Source organism: Chlorella variabilis, assembly GCF_000147415.1.
Source record: "Chlorella variabilis unplaced genomic scaffold CHLNCscaffold_28, whole genome shotgun sequence".
Taxonomy (NCBI): domain Eukaryota; kingdom Viridiplantae; phylum Chlorophyta; class Trebouxiophyceae; order Chlorellales; family Chlorellaceae; genus Chlorella; species Chlorella variabilis.
In genome coordinates, this window is record NW_005435060.1 from 30914 (window position 1) to 46608 (window position 15695).

The window sequence follows — 15695 nt, forward strand, 5'->3', positions numbered from 1 at the left end:
AACACAGCTGCCCTGGCTGCCCGTCTTGTGCAACTCACAGCAGCTGCCATTTTCTGCTGCTAAGTGGCAAGGAAGCGGCTCCATGCTGGCCAGCTGGGCTTGCCGCTGCTGGAGCTGCTGCTGGCGCTCCTACCGCTGCTGCGCCGCCCGGCCCGGCAGAGAGGCCAAGAAGGCATCCACGTCCGCTCCGAGCCGAGCCTCCCAGTGATCACGTTTGCGTCCTTGCCGGTCGCCCCAGCCTAAGAAGCCGCTGGGTGCTCGCTCATCCTCGTTGTCATCCCTCTCACCCCGCCGCCTGGCCTGCCCTGGCACATTGAAGGGAGCTTGTTGTCCTGGTCTACTTGCACGGGATCTTTTTGGCTGTGGCCCGTCTAGAGGCCTGGGGGCCGTGGTCTTGCTAACCACCTTCACCCTAAAGTGGTGGCTCATGTCCTAGAAAGCATATTACGGTTGCTGGGATGCCAACAGAACAAACGGGAGGGAGAATGATGCATGATTGAGGATGATGTCCCCAATGACCCTCCAGGTGGGGGGCCATCATGCCCATCATGGGGCACATCCTTACCGGGAGGCCTACCTGTCAGATGCCACAGCTTCTTGCTCGTACGGCCGGTACACCAGCCTCTTCTGCCGTTTTCCTTGCTCTGCGCAGATGCCGCAAAGCCCAAGCCGCCTGCCACCGTGGCTGAGCTGGGTGAGAGGTTGTGTGGTGTGGTGATGGGTGACCGGGACCGAGCGCCGCCAGCGCCGCCAAAGCTCAGCTGGAAGGTACTACATGATCCAGTGCACCGCTGATCAAGCCTTCAAACTCTGTGAACGTCCCTGCCCCACCTGCTGCAGTGGCCGGAAACAAGGACTTCAGCCTGCTGCTGGCGGCGGTGCAGGTGGGTGCGCCCGCCCAGCTGCCGCCGCAGCTGCCATGCTGGCGCTTCCAGGACGCGGCTGCCCAGCTGCCGTGCATGCCATGGCCGGCCGCCCAGCTGCCGTGCATGCCATGGCCGGCTGCTCCATGGCCGGGGCACCGTTGTGGTCGCATGCACAGCCCGCCCCCGATTACGGCCGCCACCCATCATGAACTCCCTGGGTAACCTCACAGTTGTGCTGTTCCACATGCCCATGGTGCCCGCAGGCCGCCGACAAGGCAATCCTGGCACTGCTGTCCAACAGGAGGGCCAAGCTGACGGTGTTTGCGCCCCCCAGTGAGTTTAAGTCCCGCTCCAGGTGGTATCCCGTCGCCGTGTCGGCCTCTCGAGGCCTGCTGCCCGCCCGCGGCCGGCGCCCGCCTGCTCCCACCCCCATGCCCGCACGCCTACCTCCGCCACCGCCGCCGCCGCCCGCAGACGCCGCCTTTGAGGCTCTGCTGGAGGATCTGGACCTGTCCGCCGAGGATCTGCTGGGGAACAAGGCCCTGGTCACCTCGGTGAGCGGGCCGGCGCCGCCGCAGTGCATGTGGGCAGTGCAACCAGGGCTGGCCAGCCTGTCATGGTTCCGCTTGGCGGCAAACCAACCTGTTGGTTTCCAGTAAAATCAATTGTGCCTCTGGCTGCTTGCCGCAGGTCTTGCTCAACCACGTGATCTCTGGCGCCGCTGTGTCCAGCCGCGCCCTGAAGAGCGCCCAGGTGAGGCCCCGCAGCCTGCAGGGCGGCTCGCACAGCGCCCGGCTGCCCGCTCCCGCGCCACGCCTGGCATCCGCCTCCTGTCCATGGCGGGGTGCAGCAGCCTTGCGCAGCGGGCCTTAGGGGTGCTGAGCAGCCCGAACAGTTCGCTGACGTGCTGCCTGCCCGCGCCTGCCCCACCGCCACGCACGCCGCCAACCATGATGGTGCAGCTGGTACAAACCGCGCTCAAGGGCGTGCCCGGCCAGCTGGGCATCCTCAAGCAGAAGACCCTGGGCGTGCGCATTGTCACCTCCACCAACCAGGTCGCCAAGGTGACTCAGTGAGGCACTGCCGTATCCCGGTGGGGTCCGAAGTGCTGGGCGGCTGTGAAAGGGCCTGCAGCAGCTGCAAGGGCGCAGCAGCGCCTTCCCTGCTGCGCGCCCACCACCTCCCACCCAGCGCCTGTGCGCATGCACACACGCCCGCCGGACGCTGCTCGGTCCTCACCACTACTCTTTCGTGTCCCTGCCCGTGCCCACCCACCCGCCACCCGTCGTGTTCTGCCTGCACCGCAGGTCACCGCCGCCAACATAGCGGCCGGCAGGTCTATCGTTCATGTGGTGGACCAGGTCCTGATCCCCTCCGGCCTGCTGTGAGCTTGTGCCACCTGGCTGTGGGAGGCTGGAGCTACCGGCTGGGAGCTTGATGGCGAGATTTGCACTGCGGCCACCACCCAGCCAGCAACCAGGACGAGCGCCCAGCACCACCGCAATCTGCCCCACCGCAGCGCTGCGCTCGACGTTGCACGATGCCACACATATGCTGCTAATGGCGGCACCCCTCGGCATTTCATCCCTTTCATCCTCTCACTCATAAATATTCATCCTCATACATCCCTGCTGCCGATGCATGCTGCGTGAATTTACAAGAGATCCATTCCAGTTGTCTGTCCCCTCGAGTGAAAGATGCGTCGCGTAGGGCACTTTGCAGCCAATTGCAGCGTCTGTCAGTGTGAAACAAGTCTCAGGCCCAGCCAGCGGCCAGCAGGTACTGCCGACAGGCCTCCCCTCCGCAGCTCGCATCACGAGGCGGGCAGCAGCTCCAGCTTGGGGACCTTCTGGCTGCCAGGCTCGCCATCCAGGTCGAGGTAAGTCAGCTGCAGCTTCACGTTGTGCTGCAGAGGGGCAGGCGGTGGGGAGGCAGGACGAGGGGTAACGGGGGTGGGCGGGTGGGCGCCTCACCCGGCAAACCATGCCCGACAGCAGCTTTGATGCACCCAGGCCGGGGCGTGTGCAGGCAGGTCACTTCATCGCAGCAGCAGCAGCAGCAGCGGCGGCAGCTCACCCCCGCGAAGTTCACGCTCATGCCCTCCACCACCTCGTCCAGCACGGAGAGCAAGAGGGAGATGATGTTGACGTAGAAGATGCGCTCCAGGGAGTCGGGCAGCCACCAGATGTTGACTTCCTTCTTGCTCAGCAGCTCATCCACCAGGCCCAGGATGACAGCCTTGTTCACGCCCTGCGGCGGCGGGCAGGAGGCGCAGCGGAAGGGCAGGGCTCTGGCATGAGGGAGATGCGGCAGCATGGATGTGCAGGAGGTGGGAGCGGCCCAGGCGGGAGTGGCGGGGCGGGGCAGGGCAGAAAGCGGGCGGCAGCGCTGTGCGGGCCAACCCGCAGAGCGCAGTGCTTGAAAGGCCCACCCGGGTGAACCGCAGCCGCATGCCTGCAGGCGGGCAAGGCAGGCAGGAAGAGCGAGGGGCGGTCAGGCACCTGCCACCAACCATGCCCACAGCTTGGCATACCCTGCAGACCAGCTCCCAGCAGTTGCCAGTAGCAGGGCGGCGGCCCTTCCCGGCGTCAGCGGCACGCAAAGCTGCCCTGGAGATCCGCTGCACTGCCTCAGAACCCTGCATCAAACAGCCCCGCCTGCCGCTCCCTGCTTCTGCTGCGCTGCGCTGCCGCGGCGTGGCGACCTGCTGCTGCTGGGTCGTCTCTGTCACAGGACCACCCTAACTGCTGCTGCTGGACAGGCTGGCACTCACTCTTGTAGGCGAGGGGCTCATACTTGCCCACCATCTGCTGCAGCTCCTCGACCTGCAGCAGCCAGGCGCCAGGCTCCCTCGGTGCTCCAGTCGTCCGCCAGGCCACCGCCAGGCGGGCAGCCACGGGCGGCGCCCTCCAGCTGCGGCGTCCAGTCTTGCACACCCAAACACACACACAGGCACACCACCCGCACACGCACCCACAAACACCCGCTCCACCCCCGCTCCAGGCACGGCCACCACCCGGCCGCACCTTGGCCCGCAGAAGCGCGTTCTCGATCGTCGACTTCTTCTCATCGAACTCGTTCCGAAAGTGGTTCTGGGCCCACTTGGCGACCAGCAGGCCCACAAACAAGCCTCCCAGCGCCGCGCCCGCTGCAACCCAGCCCAGCGCCAACGCTTGCACGGGGGGTGCTGCTGCCGCCCTGGTCGCGGGGCGCGCGGTGCGGGCTTGCAGGCGTAGCGGGGGGCTCGCGCCGGCCAGGAAGGCTGCCCTCCTGCCCACGTGTCCCGACAAGGACGGCAGGCCCCTGGAGCCGCAGGCACGGCAGGCAAACGCCGCCTGGGCTGCGGCGCAGAGCACCACCCAGGTGCAACGAGCTCCTCCCAGGGCAGCCATGCCGGTGTGACTCAATCCGGAACACATAGGAGTAGCTTGGGCTCTCAGACCACCGCCATGAAATGCCTGCTGGGCCACGGTGGCCGCCACCTTCCCCCGTTCGCCTTGCAGCGGGCGATAAACAGTGCGCGGCCCACCCAGATGATCGAATGACGCTTGCAAGTGCCAAGGGTGAGGGTGCCGCCCTGGGAGTGCCAGCCTGCGACGCCACCGCCGCCTGCCGCTCGCTGACACCGCTGCGGGCTGGCATTCCTGTCTGGCAACACGGAAGCTTGATTCGAAGGGCCACAGCCTTTTAACGTGTCGAACCTGCCATCTGTATGCCTATGACCCCTGATTCCAAGACTCTGCGTGATCTTGCAGCGCGGGCGGCTGGCGAGCGTTGAAGGCAGTTCCGACAGAGAACTTCACTGTAGTTAGTTAAGGGTTCCATTTGCATAAAGAACTGGCACTACACTACACTCGAGTACGTTGGGCTGAACAGGTACTTTGCGGGTAGGGATGCGGGTGCGTTCGGCTGGCAGGGCGATCAGAGGAAGAAGAAGCGGCGGGGAGGAGAAATGAAGAATCACGCAGAAATGGGCTCATGAATTTGCAAGCGGAATTGGTGGGATTGCTTGGGGCAGTGTGCGGGCTGCGGCAGCAGCAGCCGCCAGCCCAGGGTGTCGGAGGCATGCGCTGTGCAGCAAAACCGTGCATGGTGTGGTGCTGAAAGCTAGACAGAGAACACGGGGCCGGGCAGGGCTAGGGCCCAGCCTCCCGACAAGCCGGCAGCAGCGGCAGGGAGCAATGGCGTCCGGCTGGCCAGCCAGCTGGCACGAGCGGTCCGGGCCGGCTGGCATCGGCGCAGCTGCGGGCTGCGGGGGCTTTGGGTGCGTGCCGGGTTCCTGGCTCACCGCATCTTTCGGTTCAGCTTGAACCCCAGCTCTGCGAGCGCATCGGCCGCCGAGCGAGGCTGCTCCGGCACTGGCTCGCTGCTGCCGTCGCCGGCGTAGGTGCTCACGCCGCCCTCGCCGCCGTCCTCGCCGCTGCCGCCGGCTGCGGTCTGCTGCTGCGACCCGTCGGGCGGCGGCGGGGAGGCGGTGTCGGTCCGGCCGCCGCTGGCGCCGCCGGTGCCGGGGGCGCCGCCGGGCAGGCCGCAGCCCAGCGCCTCTGGCGTGAGCTGGTCTGCGGGGACGGGATTCTGCATCCAGGCCAGCAGCTGGCGGATGGTGACCATGTACACATTGGGGTACGCCTCGGGGTCAGACACCTCGTCTGCGGGAGGGAGGGGGGTGGGCAGCGGCGGGCAGTGGACGCAATGAGGCGAGGGCTGCTGCTGAGCGCGGGAAAGGGGCCGGCCCGCAGGAGAGGCGGCGGCACGTGCCTGCCGCCTGCCCCAACCCAGCCCTGCTTGCAGAGAGGCGACCCGGCGTGTCGCACCAACAGCACCCCTCCTCGCCCTCCAACCACCATACCCTCGCACACGCCGCCGCCGCCGCTGCCGCCGCCACCCCTTGCAGCAGCCTCACCCAGGAATCGCTTCACATCCCCGGCGTGCTCCTCCAGCCAGGGCGTGTGGATGAAGATGGGCAGCGGGGCGCGGTTGCCGGAGTAGGCGGCATCAAAAGCGTTCTTGAGCACGCGGTACGCGTCGGCGCTGGGGCTCCTGCAGGGCGCGCGGTACGGGCGGTACGGGCGGCGGTAGGCGCGGGGGCGTGCAGGCGGCAGCCGGCCAGCGCAGAGCGAGTGAGGGTGCTGCTCCGCTCCGCTCCGCTCCGTGCATGCGTGCGTGCGTGCGAGCACTCGGCAGCGCCGCGAGCAGGCGCCGCGGCGTCATTGCTTGATAGGGTGGGGTGGAAAAAAAGAAAGCAGGCAGGCAGGCACTCACTGGCCGTAATCCATGGACCAGACGCCGTCGTCGTTCAGCAGCTGCCACACTGCAGGCAGGGGCGGGCATGGGTGGGCAGGCGGCGCGCTGGGGGACAGCCGGCGGGCAGGCAGGCAGGCCGACCGGCGGCGCCGCAGCAGGCAGGCAGGCAGGGCAGGCAGGCAGGCAGGCAGGGCAGCTCTGGCGAGCCAGCGCCAGGTCAGCAGGCACGCGCGGGCTCCGCAGCGCTCTGTTCCACCGGCCGAACCCCAGCCGGCGGCTCGGAGCAGGAGAGGAGGACAGCGCACCTGGCACTTCAAACAAGCCGGGCCAGCTCTCAGAGGTGCTGCACTGCTGGGAGTCGCCAAACCTGGGGGGCAGGGCAGAGGGAGCGGCAGGGCAACATTAGGGCTAAGCACAGTGGCAAACACAAGCTGCCCGGTGGTGGCGGGGCTGCGCCGCCCCGCCGGGGCTGCCCGAAGCAGGGCGTGTGGCGCAGCTGCCGCCCTGCGTGGCCCGGGCAGGCGCCAGGCCACACGTGAGGGGCGCCCGGGGGGCCTTGTCCGCTGCCAGCAGCGCCAGGGCGCCCCCGTCGGCGGGGGCCCAGCCTACCCACCACCCACCAGTCGCAGTTGATGGGTACGCCGCCATCCATCTGGAAGGGCCACACGCGGTCGCCCATGCCTTTGGACAGGCTGGCGCCCTTGCCCTCCTCAATCAGAGAGCTGCGGGGCAGGAGGCAGGCATGGGGTGGCGGGGACGTCAGCAGGGTGGGTGGGGTTTCAGGCTGGGGTGCGGGGCGAACAATGCCTGCAGCTGGGCCCGGGCCAACGCGCCAGTACCTGCCGCTGCCGCCTCCCTGCACCCCCCTCCCGCGGGCAGCAAGGCAGCTCGCGCAGCTGGCGCAACCCCTGCCCCGCCTGCCACACGCCACACCCACGCCGCATTCAAGCCCCCCACGCAGCCACCCACACATACAGCAAAGATCCCCCTCCACACACGCACACCCACACATCCACGCACACCCACACCCGCACACCCATCCACCACACACACACACACACACACACACACACACCTGTCGTACAGGAAGCCGTTCTCGCTGAGCACCTGGCGCACCGCGGCGTCGGAGTTGAGGAAGGGGGCGCGCATGCCGGCCACGTCGCCTTGGGGCACGCCGCAGGCCACCAGGTCGGACCGCGCCCCCAGCACCTCCTCCTCCAGCTTCGACTCCTTCAGGCCCTTGAGCTGCAGGGTGGGTGGGGTGGGGTGGGGCGGGGTGGGTGGATCGGTGGGGTGGGGTGAGGTGACGCGAGGTGAGGGGAGGCGAGGAGCGGGCAGGCGCGTGCGTGGGCCCGCCGCGGCGCACAGCCAGGCCCGAGGCCGCCGCGCCGCGGCCCTGCGCGTGGCCTGCCACCCGCCCACCCGGCGCCGCCGCACGCCGCGCCAAGCGGCTGCCTCACCGTTTCGTGGGTCTGCGTGTGGTCAGCCACCTCGTAGCCAGAGTTGTAGAGGTCCATCATTAGGTCGCAGTCTGCGGGGCGGTGCGGGGAGGCAGGCGGGCAGTCAAGGCAGGCAGACAGGCAGGTGGGCAGGTGGGAGAGGATGTTCCCAGAGCAGGCAGCGAGGGCGCAGAGCAGGCAGGGGGAGGGGCGGGAGGGGAGGCAGGGGGCGGGCAGGACGGGGAGGCAGGCGGGTGGGAGGGAGAGGGAACGGGCGCTGGCAGGCGCCTCCCGTTAGTGGAGCCTCTCCCCGCCAGGCACGCCTGCGGCGGCGGCCCCACCCACCGTTGCCGATCTGCGTCGCCACAAACAAGGTGGCGGTGGCGGGGCAGCCGCTGAACGAGCGCCCGTCTGTCACCGACTTCATCAGTTCGTGGGTGGAGCTCAGCACCGCATCGTCGTGCTGCAGGGAGGGTCCCGGGTGGCAGGGCGGGGTGAGAAGCGGCGAGGGCAGAGCCGCCAGGGGCAGGCGAGGCCGGCAGGATGGGAGTGCAGAGCAGGGGAGCAGGCAGCACATGAGGAGGCCAGAGGGTGCGAGGAGGTGGGCGGCATGCAGGCAGCAGGGCAGGCCTGAGGGGCGGCGCAGGGGCACAGGCGGCAGGGGCACAAGGCCACTCCGGCTCAGGGCCCTGCCCTTCCAGCGTGCCCACCGTGAAGAGGATGAACTGAGGGGTGTTGGCAACGTCCAGGCCGCCGGGCGGCGAGTTGGAGGGCTCGATGTAGGCTGCAGGCAGGCGGCGGCGAGGCAGCGGCAGCGTGAGCGGCGGCAGCGGCGTGGTGGCGGGGGCGCGGGCGGGTCTGCCAGCGGGCCGACGGCGATCACAGGCCGCCCTGGGCAGGGTGCGGAGGCGGTGAGGATGGGAGAGGGCGCGGTTCTCGAAGGCTGATACCCCCTTGCTGCCCCCACACGCCGCGTGGCGCGGCGACCAGCCCCAATTCACCTGCGCACACCGAGGCTGTTGCCAGCAGCAGCAGGGCTTGCATGGATCGATGACAGAGGCCCTGAGGCCCGCAGCGCCGAGCCGCCATGGCGGGGATGGCTGAACAGCAAGCAAGCCACTGGGCGCCCTTAAGGCAACCTAACCAGCAGTAAAATGAAGGCGGAATGCTGCAGCGAGGAGCCAGGTTCTGGAGGCTTTGGCGATGCCCATGCAGTAGTGCCCCCAAAGGCCAGGTGGCGGCTCCCTGGGCAGTCAGACGAGCCGGTTGCTGTCTTACAAGGCTCTGCAGATGCCCAAGATGATTGCCGAAGGCTGAAAGCGCAGCGGGCTGCTCCGGTCACTAGCTGCCGCCGCCTCCGCCGCCTCCGCAGCCACCGCCGCTCCCCCCTCATGAAAAGGCTGCTGCCAGTGAGCAGCCAGCTCCGCCGTCCTGCTCCCCGCAGCAGCTCTGCCGCCTGGGCGCCCGCCACCAGGCTGCCACCAGCGCTCGCACGGGAATCACGGGCCCAGGTGCCCAGCGGGTGGTCATAGAGGAGGGCAGCAGGCGCCACCGGCCGGCCTCCGCTGCACCAGCCTCACACCCTCGGCCACGGCTTGCTGGGATGTAACAGTTCTGCCAAACAGCACTGGAGGAGGGCGGGGCACACAGGCTCGTCACTCCAGCAGGCCCGCCGCCAGTAGGTCTGCAACCATCACTCGCAGCGCCCGCACAGGCGTCAGCACCAAGTGCTCCAGCGGCTGGTTGGTGAGGGGGGAGCAGGGTGGCTGGCCCGTGGCCTGCTGGCGCGCAATCCAGGCTGCAAAGGGCATAGTGGAGAGGCTTCAGCCAACCGGCGCCAAGACGGCAAGCCAGCCACCGACCAGGCAGCCAGACTGGCCGCCCACCCACCCTCAATGGCGGCTCGCTCGTACAGGTTGCCATCCGCCGCCACCACGGGGTCACGCATCGGCTCCTGGGTGATGGGGCACAGTAGCTCGCTGAGCAGGCCAGGGGGCAGGCCGCTGGTGGCGGGGGTCAGGCCACTGGCGGCGGGCGTCAGACCGCTGGGGGCAGAGGCGAGCGTAGCAGCAGCTTCCTGGGCTGTTCCCGCTGCAGCCGGCGCAGGGCTGCCTGCCTCTGGCGCCTTGTCTATGCTGGCTGCCGCCACCGCCACAGGCACAGGTGCTGCCCTGCTGCGGGGCTGCGGGGAGGAGGCGGCAGCAGGGCCAGCGCGCTCCTCTGCTGGCAGCACCCCCAGCTGCTGCAGCAGCTGTGCCAGCTCAGCGCTGACGCTGCTGCCTGCTTTGCCCCTGTCGGCCTGCCCCGCCGACCGCGGCGCGAGGCCGGGGCCGGGGCCAGGCGCCGCCGCCGGCGCTGCTGCTGCTGGGCCGGAGGCTGGCTCCACGCCCGCGGCAGCGCTGCCAGGCGCTCCCTTCTCTGGTGCTGGCTGGCCTCCAACCTGGGCGTGCAGGCCTAGCTGCTTCAGTAGGTGCGCCAGCTCAACGCTGACTTCGCTGCTGGTCCTGCCTTTGGCTGCCGCCGCCGCCACCCCGGCCGACGCTGCAGGGCGTGCGCCGACGGCCCCCTGGCCGTCGTCTGTTGCAGCGGAGGGCGAGAAAGCCGAGCACAGCAGACTGCCCAAGTCCTTGCGAGGAGGCAAGGGGGAGGCAGCAAAGCTGACGGCTGCCTGAGGCGTGCCTGCGCCCGCTGCTGTCGCCGCCGCATCCGGCCGCGGCCCAGCCGGCTCTGGCGCTGGGAGCGGCTCTGGCGCTGGGAGCGGCTCTGGCGCCGCTGTCTCCCCTGCTGCCTCCTCCTGCGCCTCTTCCGTCGCTGCAGCAGCCCGCTGGCGCTGCCGCTCCTTCTGGCGCTGCCGCTTGGCGGCCTTGGCCGCCTGCCTGGCCGCCTGCTGCTCCTCCTCGCGCTCCTCCTCTGCCAGCAGCTCGGCGGCGGCCGCCTCGGCTGCTGCAGCCGCCTGTTCAGAGGTGGAAGCCTCCGCCTGCTCCTGGTGCTGCTGTTGCGAGCTGCCACCGTCTGGAACTGCAGGGAGCAAAAGCAGGGGACTGGCAACTGAGGCGCCGCAAACCATCCATCCAACAGGGTACAGTCGCAGCTGCCCGCTGCACGCAGGCCCCCACGGAAGCAGGCGCTTCACCACCCGGAAAACAACAGAAAGAAGCAACCAAGCAGGCGTGGCAGGGGCGCACCCGGCTGCCGCTTGCCGCCCCCCTGCTGGCGCTCAAGCTCCTGGAGCAGCTGCGCCGCGGCCGGCTGCTGCTCCCGCAGCGCCACCTCGCGGGGGGAGGCCCCCCACCCGCCCGGCCCGGCCGGCGCCGCCCCCGCGGCCACCAGGCACCGGATGGCCGCCAGCTGGCCTTTGGCTGCCGCCCAGCACAGGGCGCTCCTGCCAGCGCTGTCCCCTGCCTCCAGGTCCGCCCGGGAGTCAATTAGCTGCCTGAGGCAGGCCACGTTGCCGCTGGCGGCAGCCAGGTGCAACGGCTGGAAGCCCAGGCTGCGCTCCGTGGCCGTCAGGTCTGCGCCCGCGGCCAGCAGCGCGCGCAGGCACGGCGCCTGCCCCCGCTGCGCCGCCAGCAGCAGCGGCGTGTAGCCCTCTCCGTCGGCGGCCTCCACCTCCGCGCCCTCCGCCAGCAGCGTGCGCAGGCAGCCCAGGTGGCCCATGCCGGCGGTGATGTGCAGTGGGGTCATGCCGGTGGCCTCTGCCGCGCCGGTGCTGGCCCCGGCCGCCAGCAGCTCCCGCACGCAGCCCTCGTGCCCCTTGCCCGCCGCCAGGAACAGGGCCGTGGCGCCGCGGCTGTTGGCTGCGTCGACGTCGGCGCCGGCCGCCAGCAGGGCGCGCAGGCAGGCCAGGCTGCCCAGCTGCGCGGCGTCGTGCAGCGGCGCCCAGCCGTGCGCGTCGTCAGCGGCGGCCTGCTCGGGGTGCTGCGCCAGCGCCGCCTGCAGCTGCTGCAGGTCGCCCTGCCGCACCGCAAGGTGCGCCGCTGTGGCGCTCATCTTCTGCGGGGCGAGAAGGGGGGCAGGCAAAGCGAGGGAAGGTGGGGTGGGGGCGTCGGGGAGGCGCCGGCTGGTGGCAGCGGCTGCAGGAGGCAGCGGCAAAGGCCCAGCGGCGCAGCTTGCCTCTCAAAAGCTGCAGGAAGGACCCAGTTTCCAGCGCACAACGCCGGCAGCACGGGCTAGGGGGCGGGCGGCAGGGGTGTCGGGGGAGGGTTTGAGGGAACAACTTCTAGGGCCAGTCAAAACCAGCCAGTGATCAGGGAGCCTTCTGCTGGAGGAATTGCGGCCAGAACAACTAACAATCTGGCCGCCCGGCCCATGCCCGGACCATGTGGAATGCCGGAGTGCACGGCGCCTGTGTCACCTGACCACGCTCATCAAGCCAATTTGAGGTCTTACAAAGGTCCCGAAGCTGAGATGCCTGGCCTGTCCGCAAGCAAGGAAGCTTCCATTGCTGTTGCCACCGACGCCATGGCGCCACACTCACTCTGATGATCTGACTCTCTGAATGTGACAAAAGAATTACAATGCATGCTCTCTAGCCATCCTGCCTCATCGCTGGCCAGCAGGTCAGTCGAGGAACAGTGCAGAGCAACAGCAGAGCGGCCAGACGTGCGCACCATCCCCACAACCCGCTGCTCCTGCTGAGATGCATCGGCAATGCCGCTCGCCCGCTGCCGCTGCTGGGCCTGCTGCTGCTGCTGCCATTTCCTGCCCCTGACGCCTTGCAGGTGGCGTTCACGGCAGAACGTGCTGGGACACCCAACACATGCAGCACTGCCATTCCCAAGTGACGCCCTGACCTGTTGGGGCGCCAAACGCGGGGCTGCCATAGAGCTCAAGGGGCTCGTCGTTATCAAGCGCTTCACCCTGCCCGCTGCTGGTGGCCTGCGAGGCCAAGAGCCAGCGGTTGAAGGGCTTGGAGCTGTCATCCGTCGGGGCTGCGGCGGCATGTGCTGGGCGTTGAAAGCAGCGTGGCGCACGGGCTGGTCGAACTGTGTGGCGCACAAAGAATTACGCCAGTAAGTGCATTGCTCGCACAGACTCTGGGCAGAGTGAACGCTTCCCTGCTTTGCCCAGTCACAGCACGTCGCTTTGTCTACACCAGCGTAGATACGAAGGGCGTGCCGGCCAGTTGGCATACTCATGCTTCCTCTAGTGAAGCTGGTGCTTATCTCCCTCAGTGTCGTGGCGTTTGGGGCGTTTGCGTGGCCCGTTGCCAACGGAACCGGCACCATGCTCGGTGCGTGGCCTCTTGGTTGCTTGATCAGCTTGTTGGGAGTCTCGGCAGCGCCGGGGAGCCCGTGGAAGCGCGGCCTGGTGGCCCGGCAGGCCGCCCCGAGTCAGTCCGACCGCGCTGCACTCTCTGCCAGCCAGCTCCGGGCACCAGCAGGCCGGCCAGCGGCCCCGGGGGGCCACGCGGCAGGCCCCCGCCCGCCCACCCCACCCGCCGTCTCTGCCTGCCGCCTGCCTCCCTCGCCACGCGCCCTCGCTTCCTCCCTCGCTGCGCTCCACCCCTCCAGCAGGCGGCTTCCGCCAGGTGGACGACAGCGCCAACAGCGCGGCGGTGGAGGCGGCCAAGGGCGTGGCGGTGGCAAAGCTGGGGGTGCCTGCCGATGCGGTCAAGGTTCTGGCGGCTGAGACGCAGGTGGTGGCAGGTGGGCAGCTTGCTGTATTCTTCTGCCATTTGTGTCTGCAGTCTGCATATCTGCAAAGTAATTTGCGACACAAGCCCCGCTGGCTGGCAGCAGCCCGCAGCCGGGCGCGTTGCAGCAGCAGCCCGCCTGCTGCGGCCGCCGCGCGCGCGCCGCGCCGCTCCCGCCCTCCCGCCCAGCGCCCAGCCCTGGTGCCGACGCCGCACCCACCTGCTGGCCTTGCATGGCCTGCGCGCCGCCTGCCTGCAGGCACCAACTACAAGCTCAAGCTGCGGGTGGAGGGCGGCGGCGGCACCAAGTATTACGAGGCCAAGATCTGGGGTGGGTCCGCCGTGGAGGGCTGGCCGCCGCATCAGCTTCCTGCCTGCCGCAGCTTCCTGCCTGCCGCATCAGCTTCCTGCCTGCCGCAGCTTCCTGCCTGCCGCATCAGCTTCCTGCCTGCCGCAGCTTCCTGCCTGCCATAGCGTCCTGCCTGCCCACTGGGCGGCGCGCCCGCCTGCGGCGCGACAGCCCGCCAGCCAGGGCTGCGGCGGGCGGCGGCCGCTGGCGTCCGGCCCGGCCCAGGCCGCGCCTCGGAACGAAACGCGTGTGCCGGCTGCGTGTGCCCGCTCCCTCCATCCCCACTGCCGCGCCGCGCAACCCGCCTGCAGAGAAGCTGCCGGCCTATGGCGGGGCCATGGAGCTGACGAGCCTGGAGGAGATCAGCGCTGCCCAGGTGCAGTGAGCAGCGCCAGCTCAGCTTGAGCACAGCGCCAGCTCAGCGCCAGCGCACGCGCAGCGGGGCGATGCCCGCTCGCGCGCCGCAGCGCCTGGGCCTCCCCTTTCAGCTCCCTGCTCCCCTGCCGCTGTGCTCCTGCGCCGTGCTGTGCCTTGCGCATGCTGCGCCTCTCTCTCTCTGGGCCGCCCTCCAGCCGCCTCGCACCCCTGTAACACCCTTCTGCGAGCCGCACCGCGCAGCCCTCGCCGCCCCGGCGGGCACCGGGCCCCCGGCAAAGGGCGCAGCGGCCGGCGGCTTCCCGGCGGGGCGCCTCGCTCCTTGCCGTCCCGCTCCTGCTCCCTCTCTCGCCGTGTCCCGGCGCCTGGCCCTCCCACTTCGTTCCCTCACCCACCCCACTAATTCGACTCACCCCACTCAGGCGCCCCTGTGCCCCTGCGCCGGCCCTCGTGTGCCCACGCGCTGCAGGCCGGCGGCGCCGCCGCCGCCGCCGCGGACGAGTTCCCCGACAATCCCGAGGTGGATGAGGTGGCGGCCTATGCCGTGCAGCAGCTCAGCTCCCAGAGCAACTCCCTCTTCCCCTTCACCCTCAAGAAGGCGAGGCCCTGGGCATGGCATGGCTGCCCAGGCGGGCCTGCCAGCGCGACCCGCTCATGTGCTTGCTGCTTGCGCCGCCAGGGAGCCCGCTGCCCCAGCCCCGCCCCAACACACGCCCGCGCACCAGGTCGCCACACGCCGCCGCCTGCGCACCAGGTCGCCACACGCCGCCGCCTGCGCACCACGCCGCCTCCGTGCACGCCGCCACCCAGCGCCGCCGCCACCGCCTGTCCCGCCCCGCAGGTGCTGAGCGCCAAGGTGCAGCGCGGCGCGGCGGGCGGCGTGACGCACCACCTCAAGCTGCAGCTCAGCCACGGCACCATGCCAGACCAAGTGTACCAGGTGGGGCGGGGTGGGGTGGGGCAGGGCGGGGCGGGGCAGGGCTGGAAAGGGAAGGGGCGAGCCTGTGCTGGTCTGAGCGAGGCTGGGCAGGGGTGTGCGGGGCAGGGCAGGGCAGGGCGTGGAAGGCGCCTAGCAGCCCGTGCAGGGCCGAGCGGGGGCTGGCATTGCTGGGGTGCTCTGGGGCTGCCCGAGCCATGCGTGGCATGTGCGCACTCGCTGCCCTGCCTGTGCCCTTGCGGCTCGCCCGCACACCGCTGCCTGCTTTGCCCGACTGCCTGCCTGCTTGGCTGGGTGCAGGTGGAGGTGGCCAACCCAGGTGGCAGCTACGTGCTGCAGAACAGCCAGCAGCTCAAGGCGGAGTGAGGGGCCGCGCCGCGCGGCGCCGAGGCGGCGCCCAACACCGCCGCCCGCCTGCCCCTCCCTGCCCCAGCCCTTGCTTTGCTCTGGGTTCCCAGCGACAATTGCTCTCTGTCCTTCCTTGCAAGCTCACAAGCAGCGAAGTGCTCCAGCAAGTGGGCAGCGGCGGGTGCGGGGAGAGTGGACGAGTCAAGGCAGGCAGCTGGAAAGGATGGGAGCTGGCAGGGTCTGTTGGCACCTTTCGATACACTGGGGGCGCTCGGCATCCTGCCGCCAGAATCACAGAGGTCTCCAGAAACAGTTAGGCAGGGACCCCCTGGGGCTCGTCGCCTGCCCCCGGTGCTGCCTCAGTGCCTGCACCACGCCCCGAGGCCGAGCTCGCCGCGTCTGCTGCTGCTGCTGCGCTGGTGGCGGCGGCCCGAGCGGCCGCGTCGTCGCCTGGATCAGCGCTGCCTGGGCCTGCCTCTCTGCCGGCCCCAGCCGAGGCAGA

The 15695-nt window shown here is 69.7% G+C and overlaps 4 protein-coding genes across 4 annotated transcripts; 2 read left to right on the forward strand and 2 right to left on the reverse strand.

Annotated features, from left to right (window-relative positions):
- Positions 1-492: 492 nt before the first annotated feature.
- CHLNCDRAFT_54976 (hypothetical protein) lies at positions 493-2254 on the forward strand (the record flags this gene model as incomplete). Its single annotated transcript, XM_005843578.1, has 8 exons — positions 493-526; positions 653-694; positions 841-884; positions 1130-1199; positions 1341-1420; positions 1557-1619; positions 1829-1930; positions 2174-2254. The coding sequence occupies 8 exons, from the start codon at positions 493-495 to the stop codon at positions 2252-2254; spliced, it is 516 nt and encodes a 171-aa protein (XP_005843640.1).
- Positions 2255-2679: 425 nt separating this feature from the next.
- Positions 2680-8593, reverse strand: CHLNCDRAFT_139978 (hypothetical protein; the record flags this gene model as incomplete). Its single annotated transcript, XM_005843636.1, has 15 exons — positions 2680-2772; positions 2943-3116; positions 3298-3320; positions 3640-3691; positions 3893-4064; positions 5155-5515; positions 5716-5906; positions 6129-6177; positions 6416-6477; positions 6731-6832; positions 7186-7355; positions 7571-7641; positions 7895-8012; positions 8260-8333; positions 8551-8593. 15 exons carry the CDS (start codon positions 8591-8593, stop codon positions 2680-2682), a joined length of 1755 nt encoding a protein of 584 aa, XP_005843698.1.
- Positions 8594-9204: 611 nt separating this feature from the next.
- Positions 9205-11917, reverse strand: CHLNCDRAFT_139979 (hypothetical protein; the record flags this gene model as incomplete). The annotated part of the gene is made up of 4 exons (XM_005843637.1): positions 9205-9347; positions 9440-10567; positions 10735-11542; positions 11909-11917. 4 exons carry the CDS (start codon positions 11915-11917, stop codon positions 9205-9207), a joined length of 2088 nt encoding a protein of 695 aa, XP_005843699.1.
- Positions 11918-12685: 768 nt separating this feature from the next.
- CHLNCDRAFT_139980 (hypothetical protein) lies at positions 12686-15211 on the forward strand (the record flags this gene model as incomplete). Its single annotated transcript, XM_005843579.1, has 7 exons — positions 12686-12782; positions 13066-13197; positions 13444-13515; positions 13845-13909; positions 14378-14452; positions 14750-14848; positions 15146-15211. 7 exons carry the CDS (start codon positions 12686-12688, stop codon positions 15209-15211), a joined length of 606 nt encoding a protein of 201 aa, XP_005843641.1.
- Positions 15212-15695: the final 484 nt, after the last annotated feature.